This window comes from Symsagittifera roscoffensis, chromosome 1 (genome assembly GCF_963678635.1).
Source record: "Symsagittifera roscoffensis chromosome 1, txSymRosc1.1, whole genome shotgun sequence".
NCBI lineage: Eukaryota > Metazoa > Xenacoelomorpha > Acoela > Convolutidae > Symsagittifera > Symsagittifera roscoffensis.
Window position 1 is genome coordinate 41,430,395 of NC_087062.1, and position 21,873 is coordinate 41,452,267.

General features: G+C 33.9%; 1 protein-coding gene across 1 annotated transcript; it reads right to left on the reverse strand.

Annotated features, from left to right (window-relative positions):
• Nucleotides 1-15,361: 15,361 nt before the first annotated feature.
• Nucleotides 15,362-20,697, reverse strand: LOC134856738 (uncharacterized). The gene is made up of 7 exons (XM_063873010.1): nt 20,581-20,697; nt 18,614-18,771; nt 17,634-18,031; nt 17,209-17,427; nt 16,145-16,364; nt 16,046-16,061; nt 15,362-15,838 (listed from the first exon to the last, which is right to left on the reverse strand). Exons 1-7 carry the CDS (start codon nt 20,655-20,657, stop codon nt 15,595-15,597), a joined length of 1,332 nt encoding a protein of 443 aa, XP_063729080.1. The 5' UTR covers nt 20,658-20,697; the 3' UTR covers nt 15,362-15,594.
• Between the last annotated feature and the right edge of the window lie 1,176 nt (nt 20,698-21,873).

The window sequence follows — 21,873 nt, forward strand, 5'->3', positions numbered from 1 at the left end:
AATCCATACCTTATGGGTGGATCATCAATAACATCAAACAAACCATTAATGGTATTCACAGGAACAGACCCTGAATATTCTGTAGAAGATTATTTAAATGAAGTAACAGCAAATTTAATTTTAAATATAGGACCTGAACCAATTAATACGCCACTACATCAAAATTGGATACATCGACGCACAGCGTTGATACAGACAACCCTAGACGGCGCAGCCCAAAAATGGTTTTCAGTATTGCCTATAGAAATAAAATCAAATTGGAAAAGATTTACACAAGAATTTTCAAAAGTGTTTGACTCCGAAAGAAACAAACAACAACAAAGAGTTTTATGTAATATAATTCGCAGATTACCAAATGAAACCATCAAACAATTAGCAGTACGTATCGAAACACTAGTTCGAAAAGCATACTCACTAAATACACACGACTACAAAAACACAAAAATGACAGAAATCTTAATGATGACCTTAACACCTCAATTAAGGAAAATAGCAATAAAAAAGAGAGCATCCCATCCCTCCTCAATTCGAGAGCCCAATTTAGATTTTCGAAAACTAGTAGACAAACTAGAGCAAGCAGAAATCACAATGAAACTTGAAGAAACAGAAAATCTGAAATTACAATATGTTAACCGAATTGAAACAAATACCACAAATATCAACAATATACAGGAATCAGATACAGTACTCGTTGAAAAAATCAGTGAAATACTCAATATTTACGAAAAACACCCAAACTTTAAAGGCAAACCATCTTTCAAAAAATGGTGTAATTATTGCCGACGATACGGACATAGTATTTCTGAATGTAGACAAAAACAACAGGACAATCAAAACAAACCTCAAAAATATAAAGAACCGAATAAATCATTCTATCAGTACATGAAAAAAGATCAAAATCTACCGAACAAAAATGTATACAGCAACAACAGTTCAGGAAAACCACTTCCGAACAATACCAATTACACGAGAACTCAATCACCATATAACTCAAGTTATAGAGGAAGATCACCAGAACGAAGAAATACACAAAATTCGTCACAAAATCATTACAATAGACCAAATAGTCGAAATAATTACTCCAGATCAAATTCAAACACAACACAATTTGTTTCTATATCTAATTCCCAATCAAGAAATAATTACTATCCAAACAATCAATCACGAAACTCATCATACAATAGAAATAGAAACTACTCCAATAATCGAAATAGAAGTTATTCAAACAACCGAAACCAAAATTACCCGAACAATCGATCAAGGAATAACTCATATAATAGATCAAACTATAACAGACCAAACAATAATTATCAAAACAGATCACGAAATAATTCACAAAATTGACATTCAAGTTATAATAACCGTTATAGAAATTATTCCCAATCACCACACAGGAATGATAACCATTATAATAATTCTAACAATCGCCACAGAAGTAGTACACCTAAACATCAAAGAAATATTAATTAAGTACAATCAAACCAAGAAACAACATCAGACCCCCCAGGTATTGATGACACAGGAAATAACGAACTACAACTAAATCAAATAAACTGTGAATCATCAGATTCAGAAAGTGATACAGAAAACACTATCTCCATCAATATGATAGCAGTCGAAAATGACTACGAACCTATTATATATGAACAACCTTTTTCATCACATATATATGAAAATCAATTAGAACTCCTTCACAATTATTATATTGAACCCATCCATTCTACACAAACGGCACAAGAAACTAACGAAATCAACACTACAAATCAATCCAATGAAAATGACAAAACAAAATGCTTGAATACAAATCACATCTATCAAAATATACAAAAAGAACAACCCAAAGAAAAAATTTGGACAATACCATTTCTTTTAGAAAGCCCAAGAAACAAAGAATTTCAACCACCAGATCTTGAAATTGATTTTTTAATTGATTCAGGAGCAGAATCAAACATAATAAACATTCCCACATGGAATGAGATAAAATCACTACACCCAAAACTAACTCCTCTTGAAACCTCCAGTACACTAGCAACAGCACAAGGATCAACATTGGTAAACTATGGAAAAATTCAATTATTTCTTCTCCCCACAAGAACAATAGAGCAAAATAAAATTTTAAATAAACCATTTAAACAAATATTTCATATCACTGATATTAAACACAATATCATTGGAATACCATTTATCTCTAAATATATACCAACAATCAACATTTTGAATAGTAAAATACTAATCAAAGATAAATACACAAAAACAAAAGACACATCCCTAACATTTTTTCAAAGATTAAATAAACAACCACCATTCTTTTCAAAATTTTATCCGATATATAATCAACAAAGAAAACACCTGAAACCACTATCAGGAAACATATATAATTTTTCAACAAAACAAGTTCACCAATATGATAAAAAACAAAATAGACAACAACTCTATATGTCAGATTTTGAATTCAAACCTATCCATAAGTTTTTCAAAATCACAATCTCATCCATAAAATATTTCAAAAACTCGAATTCAGATATTATTTCTCTACATGTATACAACAATACACCCTATCAAGTAACACTACCTTTAGGACTTTTAGGCTATTGCGAAACCAACGCTACGATATCACCAATACACGAAAAAGCATATCGCGTAAATAATATACTCCAATTATTAGATATTTGTCAATCCACAATTCTTAATGAAGAATTATCCATAAATAATATAATAAGTAATGAAAAAAGAAATACAGATTATTTCACAAAAACCCCATATTTCAAACCTACATTCAACATAAATAACTATACAGAGAATCAACAGAAATTTTTAACAATGTTTAACTTCCAACATTCACAAATAACACAAGACGAATTTGATAAATTAGCCAAACAGCTAATAAAATATTCATCAGTCTATGCAACATCCAAATTTGATGTTGGCAAAATTAGCTCATCACTACATCTCCCATTAAAACCTGACGCAGTTTTCAAAAAACAAAGAGCAAGTAAAGTACCAATTCATTTACACGATAAAGTAAACAGATTACTCGATATTTTAGAACAATACAATATAATCTCACCGGTAAACAAAGAAGAACAACCAAAAGGTAACACATTTATCAACCCTGTTATCATCCTAGCAAAAGGAGAATCATTAAAAATAGTTCTAGACGCTAAATACCTTAATTCACTAATAGACGAATCAAAATGCAATTGGCCTATTGAACCAATACAAGTTATTTTAACAAAAATAAACGGAAAATACTTTACAAACGCAGATATGAATAGTGCATACAATCAAATGCCACTAGATGAACAATCGCGACGCTTAACACAATTTGTTATTGGAAATCAGCAATATGAATTCAACCGCCTATTCTATGGAATATCCATAGGACCAGCAGCATTTTCAGCTTTTATGAGCAAAATTTTTCGACCACTAATACTTAAGAAAAACGCAATCACTTATTTAGACGATGTTTTTATGCAATCACAGACAAAAGAAGAAATGTTTAAAGTTTTAGAACACTATCACAAAATACTTCAGAACGAAAATCTGAAGGCCGCCCCCGATAAATCACACTTCTTTTTAACACGAGTTAAATTCTTAGGACATAATATAGAAAGAAAAACAATCACTCCATTAAAATCACGCATTGATGCTATTCAAAATTTCCAACCACCAACAAACAAAAAGAAAATCCAAGAATTCCTTGGAATGTTAAATTTTTTAAGCAAATATGTCTATAAAATGCAATTATACCTAAGACCATTCTATAATATACTTAGACAACAAAATAATTTTGAATGGAACACAGAACATCAAGCACGATTTGAAGGAATTAAAAAACTCTTAACTGAACAAATTTCGAATACAATTCCAGATCCAAATCAACCATTCTATGCAATGTGCGATGCTTCGAATTTTGGCATCGGCGCAGCATTATTACAATCACACAATGGTACAAACAAAATGAACCTTATATCAGCAAATTCTCGATTATTCACTCAAGCAGAGCTACGACTCTCAACTCTAATGAGAGAATGTACAGCCATAATATATACACTAACAGAATATGAATTTCTAATACTTGGATCAAAACATCCAACAGTTTTATTCACAGATCACAAACCAATCATTTTTCTCTTTACACAAAAATCTAATCCAAATCACCGAGTTTATAGATTTCAATTAATTCTAATGAAATTCCCAAACTTACATATAGTTTGGACAGCAGGAAAGAATCTCGCATTACCAGACCCTTTAAGTCGAAATACACCACCTGAATTACTTACACGTAAAACTACAGTTGAAATACCCAAAAATATAAAATTTTACCTTGCAGAAAACGAAACATCACCCCGACTAGAATGCAAATATGCAGTAAAAACTGACGTTGAACAATCACAGATAAACAATCTACAACACTTCCCACTTTATTTAGATTGCCAAAATAACCACTACGAAGTTGATCTACTTGGAACATCAACTTTCAAACCAATTCCATACTCACAATGGATAAAAAATAACACCCAACAAAAAAGAGTAAAACAACACTCGCATAAAAAAGACCTTTTTCCATTAATTGAAAAAGAAAATCTAACTGATAAAATAAATTTATCAGGACCACAAACAAACGATTCAAATTACACAATAAATCAAGTTTTTGACCTCCATGACCCACTTGATACAATTCCTTTATCTAAATTAGAAATTGAAAACATTTTTCTCCCCCCAACAAATAAAGTTACAATTAATACTTTGAAATAATATCAAAATCTTGACCCAGTAATTAGACAACTAAAATCATGGCACAAATATAAAACTAAACCCGTCAAGGCAGATACAACTATTTTAGGAAATAAAACACTCCTCAGATATTTTCGAAAATTTAATAATACAACAATTAACGAAAACACAGACCTTCTAGAATACCAATTAAACGAATCTGCAGTTCCCTGTCTCCCCCTAAGTATGATTCTTATAGCTTTTAATATTTCACATACACAAAACATTAAAGGACACTCTGGATCAGAGAAAACAAATTCAAATTTCATACAAAATTTTTATTTTCCAAATGCACCAATTTGGATAAAAGTACTATGCAATGATTGTATAGTATGTCAGCTAAATAAACCTTACCCAAATCAAAAACAAATAGCACAAAAACAAGATTTTAAAGGACAAAGTTTGTACTTTAACCACCGTATTTCATTTGATACAAAAGGACCAATTTCACCCTCATCCGAAGGAAACTCCTACATTATGGTAATTGTTGACGCATTTACACATTATGTAGCACTTAACCCAGTACCATATTGTAACGCTTATTATGCTTACACAACACTTTATGAACACTGGATAGCTAAATTCGGACTACCAAAAATTTTAGTTACAGACAACGGTACAGAATTCATAAATAACGAAATCATCACATTATGTCATTTATATAACATCAAACACAAACCACGTACATCTCATGCACCTTGGACAAACGGCTTAGTCGAAGGTATGAACCGTTCACTGCAAGAATATCTTAGATGTATCATCAATGGAAATGATACAAGATACACTGAATGGTCAGCAGATGTAAAACTATTTCCCTTAGCATATAATTCACAAATCACGACAACTCTAGGAATGTCATCATATGAATTGGTTTTTAATCAAAAGCCACGCAAACCAATTATGTTTACAGCAAACTCTCATAAAAATGCACAAAGTTATTGTCAACCGCATAAAGAATCAATTTGTTACAACTTACTTTTACATACACACGATGAAGATCATTTTCATCACCCACAAATTCTTAAATTAGCCTCCGGTACACACACCGAATGGATTTTAAACAGAGATAAAAAACACAATGAAATTTACCAAAAAGTAACAAAAAATTTGTTACAAAGACAAAACATTAATGAACAAGTAAATTCACGCTTTATACCAGCCTCCGATTTAAAAATTGGAACATTTGTTTTAATACCCAGCTTTAACACTCAAAAAGGAATCTCTAAAAAATTACAACCCCTTCGAAAAGGACCATACCAAATAATTGCCAAACCCACTGATGTCACATATAAAATTACCGACTCAAACAAAAAAGAAATTGTTCAACACCGAAACAACCTATTACCTTATTACCCAAAAGAATACGCACTACGCGAACTAACTCAATTATATTCTTTCACAGGTTTAAAAGTTTTTCAAAATACCCCACCACATACGGAGAATAAAACAAAAGAACAACATGACATTCATCTCGAAAACCAAAATAAAAAATCAACTATAACGAAAAACAATACAAAAAAGCTAGATCAAAATATACCTCAAAAAGAAAGAAAAAATAGAAAATTGACAGAAAAAATAATACCCCAAGAACAAATCGACAAATCAGAACATAGAGAGTCATCACGACTTAGAAATCAACCACGTAAAAACTATAAAACATTCATTCCACAGTCTAAAATATTAAAGAAAGTCGAATTTCAAAAACAGCTTTAATTTTATATTTCATAATCTTTGCACCTCTGAAATATTTTGAACTTTCATTTTTCAAAATAAGATGCTGACAAACAAGCAACGATTCTAGTTCAAAATTAGCCAATAGGATTCATCCAATCCGTCACCTTCCAACTAGACGAACGATATTAAACTCCAGGCATATCTATAACTATAACTTTGCGACCTCCAGGTCAAAAATAAGCAAACCACTCCAACTTGACAACTAAAATAAATACCACCATAATATCATAACCCTCCCTTATCTAATTACCCAAAGATCAACAATATTTCCCCAACTCCGATCTCAAATACCCCCCAAACAAATATGTTAAATTAGCCTAAAGTAAAAGAACGACCATTTTAATTAGCCTAAAGTATAAAAATCTCAAAAATACCCCAGATCACTTGACAAATAAAAATAAAGACAAAGAAGACCTCCCGATCACCATAAAATTCGCCCCCAACAATTTTTCACAAAACTCAACCCACTTGTCAAAAAACCAATAAATAATTCGACCACACTTGAAAATTGCCTCAAACAACAAAAAATATTCGATCGAGAAGCCATTTCTTAAATGCTCTTCTCTCGACCAGTCAACATAATTCTAAACATTCTCATAAACTTTTTAACGATATTTAAACTTTTAATCATATTTCTTTTTGATACCTTTGAATCTTTTGTAATAATCTTAATCATTTTTTGCAATATTTTTTAAATTTTCTATTCCATATTTGAACTATACCTCCAGCTTTCAAAAGCTATTGACTATATCCACAGGTACGATTCACAAAACTTATCTAAATGATACGAACCATTTTTAGTAGAACAGATATTTTTTTACTATTTGTAATTTTTATAACATTTCTATCATCTCTCATCTTGACAATATGCAAATGTATAAAGAAAGCAATCATCACATTCGCCCTAGCAACAATCCTCCTAATTCTTTTTCTAGAAGAATACTATAATAAACATAAATTTTTCCACTAAAAGAATAAATAAAAAACCATCAAAAATTGCTAACCAACAATCACTCAGTCAGTCTTCACCGACATCATCCCAAGATAACCCAACACCATCTTCAAATACCCAAAACCCCCAAACATCCACACGAATTTCTTTTCAAGATAACCCATATACCTTTGAAGAACGACACGCTCGCTTATCTGAACCACTAGAACCAGTTCAACGACAAGCACCTTTAAGCGAACCAACATATAACTTATACCCAACACTACCACAAGAATTAAGTAGAATACGAAATCCTAGTCAAAACCAAAATACAGTCGAAATAAATAGACAAATTATACATCCTCGACGAAACAGAAATTTTCAAACTCCCCGAGTTCATTTTGATATACCTCAATTCCCATCACAAAGTACTCCAGAAAACCCCATCGGTATATTACCAGAAACCCCTACGCTTCTTTCACAACGTAGCACCTCAAGCCTACCCTCAGATTACTTAGGTTCAACACCAACATCTGAACAAATACGTGAAAATCCCTTTAACCCTACAAATCAAACATCACGACTACCATATTGGACAACCCATTCATTCACACAAGGTGAACCAAATCTAATCAATGATCCAATAGATATTTCTACGGATACAACAACATCCTCATCACTACCAGAAACATTATCACTACCATCAACACCATCAATCAGTCAGATTTCACCACCGCCTTTTAACTTAAATTTCCCAAATAACCTCGACGCTAGATATCGAGAACAATCATCAACAAATATTCCTTTAAGACTAGACTGGAATACATTCACAGCACCTCCACCATTATTTAGACAACACCCTGAAAATAACCGACTCCACAACTGGGCACTAAATAGACTACAATATAGACAAGACATTCACGAAGACATTCGTGATCATAACATCCAAATACTCCAACAAAATAGTCTACAATTAAAATTCGAAATCAAGGTTAAATTAAACAACATTACTCAACATCCCTATCCATTAAACCCACCCAATATAACAGCTCAATCCCTACCACCACCGTTTATAACAACTGAAGTGATATACAAATACGACAGATATACCAAAAAAACAATTGGTTACATCACATTTTATAACCCATACTCAGGATTGTCATACACATGTATATTCTAAAAATTTTAATTTTTCTCCAACTCCTTTTTCTAATAACCTCAAATGAAAACATAAACCCTTCCCCCCGCACAGGACCCCAAGATTTATTAGTAACACATTACGATTGTGAAGAAAACGAACAAAAAACACTACACAAATATGCAATAAATCAAGTATCACAATGCGAAACAGAACCACAAGCCATAGAAACAACAAATGTAATAGCGACACTTTATTCAAAAGCCCGAGCAACAACAGTTATAGGATATAAATTCACAGCAACATTTTCCGAAAAGAAAGTACATTGTTCACAAGTCTCAAATGGAAATAAAAACCGACTTGACCACGAATCATTCTACCAGAGTAATATCGAACGACTTTTACATCTCAATCCCGAAGATTGTAAAAACGAGTTACTAAGACTCAATATCACAAGAAATAAAAACACAGATAGAAAATTAGTATATTTCCAAGTTTTTGCAGATTCTGTACATCAAGCAGAACTTGAAAGATATCAAGGACATATAAAATTAGATGAAAAATACCCATACAACGGCGCACACGGAAAATTAACTTATGATATACACGATAAACACTGGATACCACACATTGGTATAAATGACCCATCAAACTGCAAAGCAGACACAAAAAATAAAGGATATCAAGAAATCATGTTTTTCGATTGGAAAATACAACTCGAAAAAATACAACTCACACGCGATTTATGTGACAACACAATGATCTATCAAGGAATTAGATTATCCTGTAAAAACGATCAAGGCTATTGTGACCCTACAACACGAACACAAGCAACAATTGTTTGGTTCCCCGAAGACACATGTACAACATTTCAAGTAGCAAAAATACACGCTCGTATGATAAAATTTCACGAAAAATATTTTATACAATCAATTCCATATGAACAAGTCCATCCATCACGAAGACAAAGTTCTAATTTTAGGAACATACACAATATAGAAAATAAATTGACACGTTTTCAAATATATCAAGAAACAGAACTTGCATGTAAATACAGAAATCCACTTCACAAAACACAATACTCCGAGATATTAGTTGAATACGAAAAAGGATTCGACATGACCACTGGAAAAGTAAAAATCGACCCATACGCCACAAGTCACCCCATAAACGAAGGAACATCATATATACCAGTTGATTTTCAAAAAAGTAAAAGTCAACCTGGTGGACATCTAAAGCCCCATGACACTAGAAGCACACGTTTACAAGAACTATCACTCATGAATAGTACATATTTCGGTAATATCCACTATGATATTCACCTAGATATGAAATTAGACTACACAATTAGCCGCATTTTTCAAGAAATGTCACTCTCTGAATTAGAAACACTTCACCAACTATGCGAATTAGAAAGGACACAAATCCTACAATCACTTGCACTAGCAGTATTAAAAATACCCTACGCAGGATATTTACTATCAGGAAATAGATCAAATTTTTTAGACTATGAAGGAAACATTTTATGGTTTATACCGGTACCAAAAAAGTATCACCACTATATGTTTTTGAAAATAAACGATGCTATAAAAGAATCCCTATCTTTTATAAGAATAAAGTACATTTCGTTGACACGCTTTCAAGACGAACCTATTTTTGGGATACCGCAGTCCCATGTGGATCAGAAAATAGCCACAATGTAGTTCAACTGAACCCTGATGAAGATAAATATTACCTTCTTACCCCATATCCCACATTAATGCAATCACTCAAAAAATTTTCACCTGAAAGCATCAGAGCTATTGCTCAAAACCCAAATATTGACCTACAATCAATTGGAATAAATTCAAAATCCGATATCCAACATCACATTAGAACACAACAATTCCAAGAATTATTAACGCAAATGGACACTATATAAAGACAATCAATTGACCAAAACTTACGCAAACTTGCCGAAACCGCAGGATTTGCAGATATTTATACACAAGACTATAGCGGATATTTTAAAGACATTAAAGACTATATATATCTAAACGGTGAAAAATATAGACCACAAGATATTTCACCTATAAATATTTTTAGCTTTGTTACACTAAAAAATGAAATTCTATATTTTCTAGGGTGGCCCTACTACATCTTAGAAAAATTGACTATTTTATACGCAATGTTTAACTTTATAGGATTTCTTTTTTCGCTTTTAAAAGGAATCTATAATACATGCGCTATACACACACAAGTAAATAGACAAGCAAGTGTAGCACGCATACTATTTGCAGGATTTTTTGGAATTTTTTCATCATCAATAAACAAAATTCTTTTAGACGCACAAATAAAAGAATACAACACAAAAATAGCAACAAGACAGAACACATACGACGAAGAACATAATAATGTAGACATAACGCCTACAGCTCCACAGTTACCACCCCTACCACATAACCATCTACTATCACTAGTCCCACGAAATTTTCGAAATTTAGCAATAACACATAATCCAAATTTTAGACCAACCATATCACAAAGTCCCATTCAACATATAATGACACACCATCCACTAGATGAAAATACATATGAACAAATTATAGAACAACCCCATACCACCGCTTTTCAGTCTCAAAATAATAATTTTTTTAGCCCACGATGAGCCGACAACTTGGATCCCTACACCGCTCAAATTCCCACCCGACCAACCTCAACACTCCAATTACAATAATTCCACTTTTTGCTTTCCCGCCACCCGATTTCCCAACCAATAATGTAACATCAGGCATGAGTTCAGACACTAATTCACATATCTCAGTTTTGTACTCCATCTCACAACTCAATAACCCAGATATTGAAACCCCTGATGAATTTGCAGACTCTGAACAATCTCCATCCAATAATTTTCAAACCAACTCCTCAGTTTTTCAAAAACCCCTTTTCAACCAATCCCGCCAAATAACCCACTCCCATCCATTTCTACACCCTCTTATGCTTCGCAAGTCACCCCAACCTACTCTTCATTTCATTCAGACCGATCATCCAATTCTCCAGATACTCCCCAAATCTCCCAGGAACTAGATAATTTTATCACCCTACAAAAACAACCCTTCCACCTTGAAGATTCCACTATAAACCAGATTTCATCCACAATAGAATCATTAAACCCACCTACCCCTACACCCTCTTCAGCTTATACCGCATCATTAGCACCATCCTCCACATCCACCGAATCATCAAATAGCACTAATAGAGCTTATCGCACTTTCAAAAGAAAATTCCCGAACCATCCATTTCCAACAAAACCAGGAACAGCTCGTGAATATATTAATCATCCAAATCACACTAACACGAAAGATTTTTTAGCCATCACCCTACCCTCATTTCCACAGTATACTTTGAACACCCCTAACGACACTAACAACACACGCAGTTTTGTAGATGAACACGTTTTAATGCCTACACTTCAATGGACATCATATTATCATTTTACTAACCCCCTTTGCCTACCTTTATCTAATACTCACATCGATATAGAAAGAAATAAAGATATGCTATATCGACTCACCACACCACTAACACATAGACAATTTACTTATATAGGATATAAAAAGTCACTAAAAACATACACTGCACCCCGAGCTAACGAATACACGCTAGAATATTACGATCACAGCATCATCCGAACTAACCAAGACCAATTTTTAGATGATGACCGTTTCGCTAACCCACAAATCTCAGAAAAATTTTTCATCAAAACACCATATGTATTTACACTCAATATATTTGATCGCAAATTCGATCACATCATTTCTGAAGCACTAACCGACACACAAGCTTACGAAAGTTTTAAAGAAAAATTTCAATTATTTTCACTAACCTTTCATTTCCTTGCACCACACGAACGAGATTTGCACTGCTCACACGACATTATGTTACGCACTAAACAAACCCACACATATACATATTATCGCTTCATACAAAATCACTTTGATCTACACACTCCATCAAGACAACCACACCACCGTTTTCAGTTTATTAACTCTAAGTACACTTCAGCATTTTTTCTTAACTTCACATATTGCATCAAAGATACTAACCTTCACGGTATTCTTCGCAATTATGATCCCATAACCCAAATGTATATTTTTTGTCCCATCACAAAGACCTTCAACGCAGAAGAATCCAGACCCTTCCTTATCCCACATGAATTTGTTCAACCTATAGAAATCCCCATATTAGAATTCATCCACAACATTAAATATAACCACAAATTATATAATCTTATCCAAAACACACCTTATGAGTTTGCAGTTGGCACTGAAGAACTAAAAACCATTAAAGCACTTCAATTGCTTTGGCCACTGCTTCAAACTAAAAACATCATTCGCATACTAGCAAAGTTACTAACAAATTCCGACATAATACACGACATCTTCTCCCACGGTTTTTTCCCCGACGACTAACAGGTAAGTATAATTTATACATATTCTTAACAAATAAATTTAAAATAAAACACTAACCATTCTTTATCCATGTTTTATTTAGATTTTTAGTCTTCATCTCACGATCATCTGCAAAATACAATAAAGAAAAATAAAAAATCGAAAACTTCTTCAAATTCTTCAAAACTCTATTAATATTTTACACTAGATAAATTCAATAAAATTCATACCAATGTAGTAAATTAATTTATAAATTATTTCCCTAAAAGCAGTAATTCTAATAATGATGAAAATTTGTAACTTAATTTTTCCCCAAAACTAGCAGTAAAATTGAAATTCTATGTAGTAAATTGATAAAACGCAAATGCAGTACTAACCTTTCGATATTCCATTCACTCGCACAAGAATTCTATCCATACTCGCACAGCTCGCCCACGAAGAATTGTTTAAATAATGAGTTTCAGTTTCAAGCTTTCACACTCAACAACTCTAACACACGATAACAAGTTTCAAACTTTCCTTTAACCCGGTTGGAAAGGAATTATATACTAAACAAAACTAACCAACGCAGCTTACTAAACACCACAACACATAGAATAACAGCATGACTAAGAAAAGAAAACCAACGGTACCCAAACCGGATTAACCCAGTTTAAAACTGGATAATTTATTCTTTTGAAGACTATTATAAAGTCTAAGAAAGAAATAATAAAACACAAAAAAGTCGAAAGACAAACCCATACCAAAAACAATTTGATTTTTGAAAAAAGGACACAACCAAAGAAACATAAGAAAAACCACAATAAACCCAACATAAAACGTTATCACATAACAGGATCTCTCACAGAAACCGCACGAAATCATACTCCCACTCCTGGCCTAACCCACCAGAGAGGACGTCCTGAGCATGCTCTATAGCCGGCCTAACCAACCGCGCTACAACCACGCTTTGTGACCACACTTCTATTTTTAATAAGAGGTACTCAAGGGTGAGTAACTCTTCAAAATAACTGAACTAAAACAAAAAGCTTTTGTGAAAACAACTAATCAAAATCATAATTAAAACACCAAACTAATAAAAATTTTATAAAATATAAATTATACCTTGCAGTATATAGATCAGCATACAACACCAAAGACGAACATCCAAAGACACAATGACCCCACTACACTCGAAAAAGAATGGCCAACCACAATCAATATGCCGCCCACAATCAGAACTTAAAGGATTTAGAGTACGACTTGACTTCGCAGAAAAGGACTTCATTGAACTAGACCAATGACCACCTCGATGTTCAAGTATACGTACAGATCCGAGTAACCAGGCATCCCCTCCACGCACAATCTCCACGCCATTCCCAGACAAGGTCAACCCAAAAGAAGTTCTCTACATGGAACAGAAAAACCTGTCATAGCCAACCATTCTGAAATCAGATTTGAGTTTGTTGCGAAAACCCAGTCGTTGTCATGAGAAGACACAGCGATTGAACCTGGAACTTCTCTAACACGAAAACCCAGAAGAATTATGATGTTCGCCAAATACCAACGTCCATCATCCATCCTTTGAATTACAGAAAGACTATTCTAAAAAACTCTGTAAAACCCGGATGGGTGGAACCTGATCTAAACTACATTTTATGATTGGATAAATTAGATATTTTACCACCGTAAAGTATTTAATATTAACCAATCATGATCCATCTAACTAACAACCCACTTATTTGTAAGTGCTGAAATTACTTGTAATTTCAGCACCAGAGAGATTTGAATTTAACTTAGAAATTAGTCGACTCTCCAAGAAGACTTCAGCAGCCGCAATAAACCAGTATACCCTAGATCTATTGAGCCTTGCAGAGACTAGTTAAACAACCTGAGACTAGATAAGTATAAGAGTAAGATTAGGATCGGTATTAGACTAAGAAGTTGCACGAATCTATCCGGCCGAAAATAAGATAGCGTGACGAGCAGACGGTGTACCCTATCCGAAATTACTCTATGAGTTAACCACCTCGGTTATAACTCACAACGCCTCGCCACTTAAAAGGATGTAGCCAATCAAATCAAAGAATGCTTTGATGTTCGGCAGCCTGACACACTTGATAATTTCTGAAACCTGATCGGAACTTGCCCAAGTTGGGTCGCATTTGTATTTTGGTTTTAATGGTAGGAAGTTTAGGCAATGATCTTTCCAATAGCCCTATCTTCAAACAAAAACTAGTTAATTGTTTCGTTTTTGCGATTTTTTTCTTCTTTCTCTGAGCTGTTTCTTAGAAAAACACTTTGAAAGTATGTTTCTCTCAAATTATCATAGTCTTATGACAGTAACGTGCAGAAATTGAATATGATTTTCTCACCAAGTTGAATGCCGAGCAGAAGATTTCGTTCGAAAAAATGGGGCCACTGGGAGAACTATAGACAAATTTTAAAGTATTCGACATTTAATACAGAATGCAACAGTTAATTACAAAATGCAAGGTCCATGACTGCTCAAAGTGCTGAAAACTAATTTTTTTATTGTTTCGTGCATAGCAATGCATGATACAGGTCTAGTAGATGAGCGCTTTTCCACTATGAGATATAGAAATTCAAAACACTGTCATTTCGTGTGTCTCGCTTAGTCTCTTCCTCTTGATCGCTTCTATCTTCTCTCGTCTCGCTTTGGCCGCCATCACCAGCTGAGACATGCGGATGGCGTTGCCGTTGGCAACCACTGAGTTAGTACACTGGCTGATCTTGTAGAAGATGGAAAGTCCGAAGGTCATTGTTACTATGAAGGAAACAAAGGAGAAGAGAGATATGAGAGGCAGCCACATCATGAAGTTGGTATTTCTAGAAATAATCTCATTTCAGTCATTTCGCAATCTAACAAAATAATCTCATTTCGTACTCAAATTATGGATCAATTTCTGAAATAACCAATTTTTAAGTAGAGACTGCGAAAAGAGTTTACGAAATGAAAAACAACAATTTCTGCGAAAATGAAATCATCCGAGAACAAAGAAAAACTATTAAGGTAAACAAAATAAACAGACTTACTGAAAGTAGACTTCAGCTGAAACATAAATTTTGGCTAAGTTCATTAGTTTTTCATCAGGAAGTATTGGTAAAGGATTTTGAAGACATGACTCCTCTTACGCGGCTCAATTTCCGCTCGAAGAATTACGGTCGAGTTTTTCTGCAATATGTCTGGAAAGTGTTCGTTTGCTGCGAAGGTTTGTATCTCCGATCGCTCGCCCAGCATTCTGGCTTTGAGAGTTAGCTTGACACCAACTTTGCTGTATTTTTGAAATGTCTTCACTTGGCAGGAAAGAGACATTGGGTTTCGGTATTTGGGATAGAAAACCATCGAGGAGCACTAAAATATGGAAGATTTTTTAAGCGATTTTTTTAGAAATAAAATTGGCGCGTTAACATTATGTTCCAAGTGCAGATTGTGGCGGTGCATAAATCGTGATGGATCAATGAAAAACTTCTATTGAGCAATTTACTTAAAGTAGGCAAGTATAGCCGGTTACTGAGAGAGTGAAGCAAAAAATTCCGGCCACAATTGTAAAAAAAAACACAGTTTTTTAAATTGTGTCGTTTCTTGTTCGTGGTGTGATGAGAGAAACAAACAAAAGCCTAAAATTTAGCATTTTCGAGAGTGACTGTGATTCAGCCATGTCTGACAATAGTTTTTTTTTCGAAAAATGAATGAAAAAACAAACAAAAAACTAAAAAAAAACCGAAAAATTTCTTTTCCAAGAAACTTCAAAACTTTGAAAAAAGTAAGTTTTGATGGCTGAAATAAACATTATCGCCTTATTGTAAACCTGCTCAATAGCTTCATTTGCTCGAAATGAGACGAAATTTCAAAAATTTCAGCCCGATTTTCTCGAAATTGAGAAAAGTTTTAGAAGTTCTTTTTAGATTCCTTTTCTTTGGGGATTCGGCCCCCTAGCCACATAAAGGGTATCCTTTTGGTACTATTTTAGGCCGATCGACCCTAAAAGTTTAAACATAAAATATTTTCTTAAGGCGACTTCGGGGACAACATATTCTAATTTTGGGGGAAAACTGTGCCAAAAAACGCAATATTTGGTAAAACGTTCTCCAAAAAAAGTGCTCCAAAATGATTTTTTATTCACTTAACCGCCGTTTCAACGCCGTTATGCAAAACGACATTGATCGCTGTTTTTTTTTTGAAAAGCTATTCTTACTTCTGATTCAATCAGTTTGCTCAGTTGGTTGTGATCTGTGCTCTTGTCATTCAGCAGCGTTTCTGACCACGAATAAGTTTCATTTAGTACTGCAATGACATGGTAGGTTTTGGTGGTGTTATCTTGCAGCAATCCTTGGATCTCCCAGTTTACAGAAGCAATGTTTGAAATGATTTCATCCATCTGCTGAAGGAATTGCGCGTGCCGTGCATACTCCAGCTGAAACAAAAATGATTTAAGCGGAAAACTAACCAATTTTTTTATCTTTGTGATCAATGATTTCACACAAAAATTGTTGAAATAACAACGTGCGTTTGTATGAGAGTAAAGCGCATAGAATCCAGGCTCATAGAAAACAAACTATGATTGACAAATTAACATTATCATAAATTAGGCTTCCTTTTTTGAGTTATGTTTAATCTTACCGAATCTGTACTGTGGTTTGTTTCAACAGATGCTCTCAAAGCATCCTTTTCAGCATTGATTCGGTCTGCAATTGTCTGGAAATCCAAAATATCTCCTTCCCAGCTGTCATAATCGGAAACCCATCGAATGTCATCAACTACAGTTCGTAGCTCTTTCTGTATGTTTCGCGTGTACTCAACTTGACATTCTGATGCCCCTGTCCAGACCAGCGTGAACGAATTGTTGAAAGTAAGATTCTGTCGGGATGGTCCCAAAAAAACTGCATCATCGGCAAAAGCGGTGGGAATTGTTTCATTCTCATTCGTTGAAATGTTGCGTTCAATGTTGTCGCTTATGAAGTGCTGAACGCGTATAAGTGTAGTGTTCTTTGGAGGACATTCGAAGAGAACCAAATGACCTATAAATTGAAGACGACTTCAAAACAGAAAAACTGATTTAGTGATTTCTCTTGATAAAATCATGCATTTTATCGTTAGATTTAAACGGCTATCTAGCCTTTGAAATCTAATCCAAGGATTCAAAATCTGCATGAAACTTCATATCTATAATTATCAGCTTGAACTCTTTTCTGCTTGAATTTATCCAAAAACGTTCATTTTGGATCTTCTGGAGCTAAAATGATCATATCTTTAAAACATTGAGAGTTGGATTTGACACCTTTGCAACAGTAACCGTTTTTATCTTTTAAAGCTGAAATAGTCAATTGAGACTGAAAACTGAGTCCCGAAGCGTTTCGAGAGTGCCAGTTTTACATTCAGTATTCCGAGCTCAAAATTTAAAATATATAACAACCTTTTTTGATCAATCGCTGCAGTTCTTGTTTTTTGAGCGTGTGGGTATGTGTAAACATGACAACGATGCGACAAAATAGTTTTTTTTGCCAACAAGCCCTTTAAGAAGTGTTAACCAAAAACAGCAGTTTTTGACATAATTGAATTTAGGATTTAGGGATTTAGTTAAATTTACAATTGATCTATACCTTTAGTTAGATTACCAGACCCCCGGTAATTCCTGTAGTAGGTCGAATTGACTTCAATGGATAAATCGGGCTCGCTAGATTCCACATACCACTGGTGTACGAAACCGCTCAGTCCAATGTAATCTTCATTGCTCAAATTATCCTGCACGATGAAGGCTCTGAAAAAAAAAATTTGAAACCATTTTGAATGCAGGATTTTTCACCACGCAGAAATAAATTACGTTTTCAGCTTTAAATATACAATCTTCTTTGTACAATAAATGTGCTCGCGGTGGTTTTTCTGCAGACAAATTTAAGCTGTTTATCATTTTTTTTTACAATCTACGTTGATAACAATGGTTCAAAATCAAAGTTTTGATATGCGATTATTTAGGTAAAATTATAATCGTTTGAATGTGGGACTACGTTGACCAATTTGGGATAATTGAATTATGCTAATTAACATTTTTATATTAACGCGTACCCTGAGCGGCAAATTGAGCCAAATTCCGAAACCATTCCATATTGAATTGAGACATGCTAACTGTTTCCACTGTGTTAAACTGATTTAAAACTGAAACTAATGTCTGGTGTGATTCGCCAAAAACTATCAAAATTCGCAATTTTTTTCATTACGAGGCCAAACTGTGCCTTACTTAATATGGTGTCTGTAGGTCTCTGGAATCTAGAGACAAGTCTTAAAACACGTGACAAAATGTAAGTGATTTCCATTTACAAAATTTCCGCGGAATCCGTGCACAAATTGCTGTAACAAAAACTTTGTCAGCACAATAGTTTTGTCGCGAGTTCCACAAGGAAGGATTTTAGCTATTTGTTTCCGGCTCTTGCAAATGTAAGTAGATTCCGCAATTATATATGGATTCCGCTTACAATTTGCGGATTTCGCTTTTAGTTTGCGGATTCCGCTTACAGTTGCGGATTCCACGACAGAGTGTTTTTAGTATACACATTTATACTATTTTTTGTAGAATCCATAAGCTGTTTCGGATTACTCAGGATGATTTGTAGCGATACATTTTTTTTAGCTATTTGTTTGTAGAATTATTAACAGCAACAAATATCAAATAAAAATAGCAATGTTGCGAACTCCGCGACAAATTTGTTTTCCGCCTGTTGCGGAATCCACTTAAGTTTGACAAATACACAGTTTGGCCTCGTAATGTTTTTTTTGCTAAAAACTACCGAATATACTTTAAGGGGCAAGTCGAAAGATGCTGGGTTTTATCCAGACACAAACAATTTTTCAATGTTTTTATGATGTACTGAAAATGTATTTTCAAATACCGACTATCGGACTCGTAGAGGATTGAATGAAAAAATTGTTCCAAAGCATTTACAATTGTATTTTGGATTTAAAAAAAATTTCTGCAAATTAAGAGAAAACTGATCTTTTTTTGGCGGATTATTATTATTGTTTTGCTTTTCTGAGAAACTAAATTATCAAAATTATGCAAGTCGATACTTTTTTATGTTTTCAAACTTTTATGCTAGTCGAATTTTATGATAGTAAATCAGTCTTCATTTTTTTCTTTTCCATGTCTATTTTCATTGCGAGTGGATAGCAAGCCCTATGTACTTTACGTTTTGAAAAAATTCGGAAATTTTTTTTCGAATTTCTTAAAATGCTAGACGAGCGGTCTCCGTTTTTTGTTTTTTCTATGTCTACTTTCATAGCGACTGGGTAACAAGTTTTATGTATATTAATTTTTGGAAAAATTCGGAAAATTCCTTTTGAAGATTTAAAATGTTTTCTGTGTTTGGACACTAGGTCAATCTGAGCCCCTGACACAGCAAAAGTTGACCATTGAAAAAAAGTGGATCAAAACATTTTGATGTGAAAGCGCGACAAGAAATCTTTTTTCTGATATTAACTAAGCGTTTTATTTGATTGTTTTTGCACAGCAACTAAAAGTCGAAACTTATTTTAAATAGTAAAAATTCAACCAGAAACTAAGTCAATATCTCACCCTAGTAAAAATGGTAAAGATACTCCAAAAAGGTTTAATGTTGAGTTAGAAACAAGAGGTGAAGCTGCGATGAACATTTTGATTTTTTTTGGTTTCCAAGTGAGTTTTATGGTTGACCGGAAACGTTTAATATATTATTCCCCTAGTGCAGCTGCTAAGAGAAAACAATCTGCCAAAAAGAAAACAAACACATACTCTTATGCTAGAGTAAAGAATAGTATGAACATTGAAGATTTAGATCAGAAGCTGCAGGCTTTGAACATTATCAGAGGGTATGAGCCAGCAAGGTTTTTTGATGTTGATACTTTAAAAATGATCTCTCGGGTATCAGTTTTCGAACAATCTTAGAATACCTTTCACACATTTTTCTTAAAAAGAGAAAAAATCTGTTTCCTCAGAAAAACTGTTGTAAAGTCTTTTGCTAGTCCGAGGATTCATACAGTCGAATGAGCTATGGCCTAGATTGCTTCCCGCAATTTCAGGCGCCTGTAAAAAAACTTCGCTATTTCCCTTTGCACATTTGAACTTAAAATTATCTTCAAAACGCAATGTTGTCTTAATGAATTGAAAGTTTAGATGGCTAGCTAACGAGCTATTCTGAATACATACTTCTTGAATTGGGGAGGCTATATTAAGCAAAAAAATATATAAATGACGTATTTAATCCTATGCGGTTTCTGCTAAAAATTACACTTTTTTATACATATTAGGCGAAAAAACTGTAAAAAAGGCAAAAATTTTGACTTGAAAAAGTGTGCATTTTAGCTGAAATCGTATGTGATTATCTACATACTAAATACACGTAATGTTGTTCAAAAAGCAAATCAACAGTCAAATGGTGACCACTGAAGTCGCACCAACGTGTTGCGAGCTTGCCCGCTAAGGGAAGGACTCTTTACAAAAAAAAGAGCGGGTTATCGCCGCAGAGCGGTGAAGCGCGTATGGCGCGCCCCCTGGCGACCTTGAACTTGGACGAACAAACGGCTTTGTAGCCTTTAACCGCTTTGTTGTCAATGTCATCTGGAGATTTAGGGATATTTCTGGTAAGATATAAACTTTTATTATCAAAAATTTTGCCCAATAATAACACTATTATTTCCGCCTAACATAATTTTTGCCTAACATATTCAGCCCTTTCTGAATCATACCTTGCATTTAGTCACATCTACTTCAAAGAAATAATGCACAGTGGAGATGAGTGTACAGTTTACGGGACTAAGAATATGATTTTAAAGCAGCAATTTTCATCTTTTTTGTAGGAGAAACCGACTCTCAAAGTCAGCTTAAGACAAG